Source organism: Suricata suricatta, chromosome 14 (genome assembly GCF_006229205.1).
Source record: "Suricata suricatta isolate VVHF042 chromosome 14, meerkat_22Aug2017_6uvM2_HiC, whole genome shotgun sequence".
NCBI lineage: Eukaryota > Metazoa > Chordata > Mammalia > Carnivora > Herpestidae > Suricata > Suricata suricatta.
In genome coordinates, this window is record NC_043713.1 from 85,153,711 (window position 1) to 85,155,922 (window position 2,212).

Below are 2,212 nucleotides of genomic sequence, written 5' to 3' on the forward strand. Positions count from 1 at the left end.
CGTCCCCGGGCAGGTCCCAAGGCTGCTGAGAACTTGGGTGAGGCCTTGGAATCCCTGTCACTGGGGAAATGTACTTGGATGAATTACAGCAGAGGGTCGTTGGAGGATCGGGGAACAGATGGAAGACAAGCAGGCTGTGACCGCACCCCCTGGGCCTTTCTCGGTGCCCTTGCACTTGGGTCCTTGCGTTCTTCCTTGGGAACTGAGTGCCAATGCTGTACTGCACGGTCCCTGGCCACACTCTCCTGCCAGGATGCTGTGTTAATTCTTCTCCTGAGGACCGCGTGCCCCCCCCCCCCACTGTGGCCAGGGCTGCCCACCTCCTCCTGGGTCCCCTGGGCTTCTCCAGCCCCCCAGCCTTTTGTGCCGCCTCCACCTCATGGGGACGCCTCCCCATCGCCAGTCCCATCCACACCTGCCTGGACACATGTGCCCCGTTTCTACCACTCGTGACCCCCGCAGCAGACAGAGATCCGGTTCCCAGCACCCCGTGAAGCCGTGACGTAATGCACACCTGGGAAAGTGCTGGGGGTCCTACTGCGGGCGCGTGTAAAAATAACGGACACAAGGGCTGCCCGGGGGACCCGCTGGTTGGGCATCCGACTTCAGCTCAGGTCCTGATCGCACAGTTCGTGGGTTCGAGCCCCATGTCGGGCTCTGTGCTGACAGCTCAGAGCCTGGAGCCTGCTTCGGATTCTGTGTCTCCCTCTCTCTCTGCCCCTCCCCTGCATGTACTCTGTGTCTCAAAAGTAAATAAACATTAAAAAAATAACAGGACACGTAGTTTTCAAAAGAAAGCCATTTATTGCCTCTCTTCCCTCTGTTTCCCAGAGGAAAGGGCAAGATCTGCTCTGACTCCCGTCTTTTTTTTTGCTGCCTGTCTTGACCTCCAGTGGGTTTATACATGTGCGCATCTTCTCCCACCCGCAGAATTAAGGCAGCGGCAGGTGTGAAGATAGCGGCCGTGCGGGTCACCAGCGAGCAGCAGTGGGCGGTCCAGGAGGAAATAGACAGCAGCGGGGCTCAGACGACGGCCACGCTCACCTGCGTGGGCCACCACCCGGACCCACAGGACAGGTAAGCGTGACATCCCCCAGCCGGGCCGCAGGTGGCTGCAAAGCTGATTGCAAAATAACGTGCGTCCCAATGCGCTGACGCCTCCGCCTTTATGGGCAGCGTGTTCTTTGAGCTTGTGGGCACTGCCCGGTCACTTGGCTTCCGGAAGGCTCCATCATAGGGCTGCGCCGCTAAGGAAGGTCTTTTATTCTTTATGCTCTTTATGCACCAATGGGCTGATTAGGCGAGCAGTCTCACACAGTACCCGGACTCACGCATGTGCAGGGTTTGAGAACCACAGTTTGAGAATCTGTCGTGATTACTGTTATTGTTCACAGTAAAGGTTGAAGAACGAAATGGGGACCATAGGAATGACCTGAGAGGCCCGGGGGAAATGCACTTGTTTGTGGGCAAGCAGAGGGTGGCTCTAGCGGCTGAGGAATCATCTCTCGGTGCTTATCTGCGGGCATTTTGCAGATATCACACCTGGCTGTTGGCATGTGGAGCCAGAATGTTAAGTCAGGTGAACTGGGCAGTGGCTGCCCTTCCGGATGCCCTATGGAGCTCAAGCAAAGAGGGGACCTGGGCTCCTCATGCGGATGCAGACAGGCAGGGGGCTGGTAGCAGGGACTTCGGGATGCAGGGGCCCGAGCAGCGTCCTTAGAACCTGTCTCCTCTCTTCCCTCTGGGTTGGCGTCACCTCCAGCAGGATCTTCCCTCCTGGTGGCGAGTTGGCCGCCAGCAGGTCCCTGTGTCCATCCTGCCATTGTGGTCACTTCGGGGAGGACACAGCTCTTCCCCGTCAGGGCCACTGGCTCTGTTTGGCCTGCCTGGCATCACGGACCCACCAGAACCCACCACAGAGGGCAGTCCACCTCAATGGCGCAGGTGTAGAGGCTGGGAGAGGTGCTGGGGGGCGGGGGCTGGGGGGAGGGGACTTTGCAGTTACCACAGTCCTGGGCTGGAGGGGCCTGAAGTCATCACGTGGGTGACATACGTCTTCAGTATAGATCTTCCTTGACTCACGGGGGGGTGCCCTCCCGATAAACCCATCGTAAATGGAAAGTATCATAGGTCAAAAATACATTTAGCCAGCGAACACCACAGCCCAGCCTGGCCTGCTTTAGACGTGCTGGGCACACGGGCACGAGCCTCC

The 2,212-nt window shown here is 58.4% G+C and overlaps 1 protein-coding gene across 2 annotated transcripts in view; it reads left to right on the forward strand.

The window, feature by feature from the left end:
- The window catches only part of TMEM132B (transmembrane protein 132B), a 289,917-nt gene that overhangs the window by 128,080 nt on the left and 159,625 nt on the right, over positions 1-2,212 (forward strand). For both annotated transcript variants that reach the window (XM_029922313.1, XM_029922314.1), the window contains one exon: positions 931-1,077. In XM_029922313.1, the coding sequence (XP_029778173.1) occupies positions 931-1,077 (147 nt within the window). The remainder of the gene's footprint in view (positions 1-930; positions 1,078-2,212) is intronic.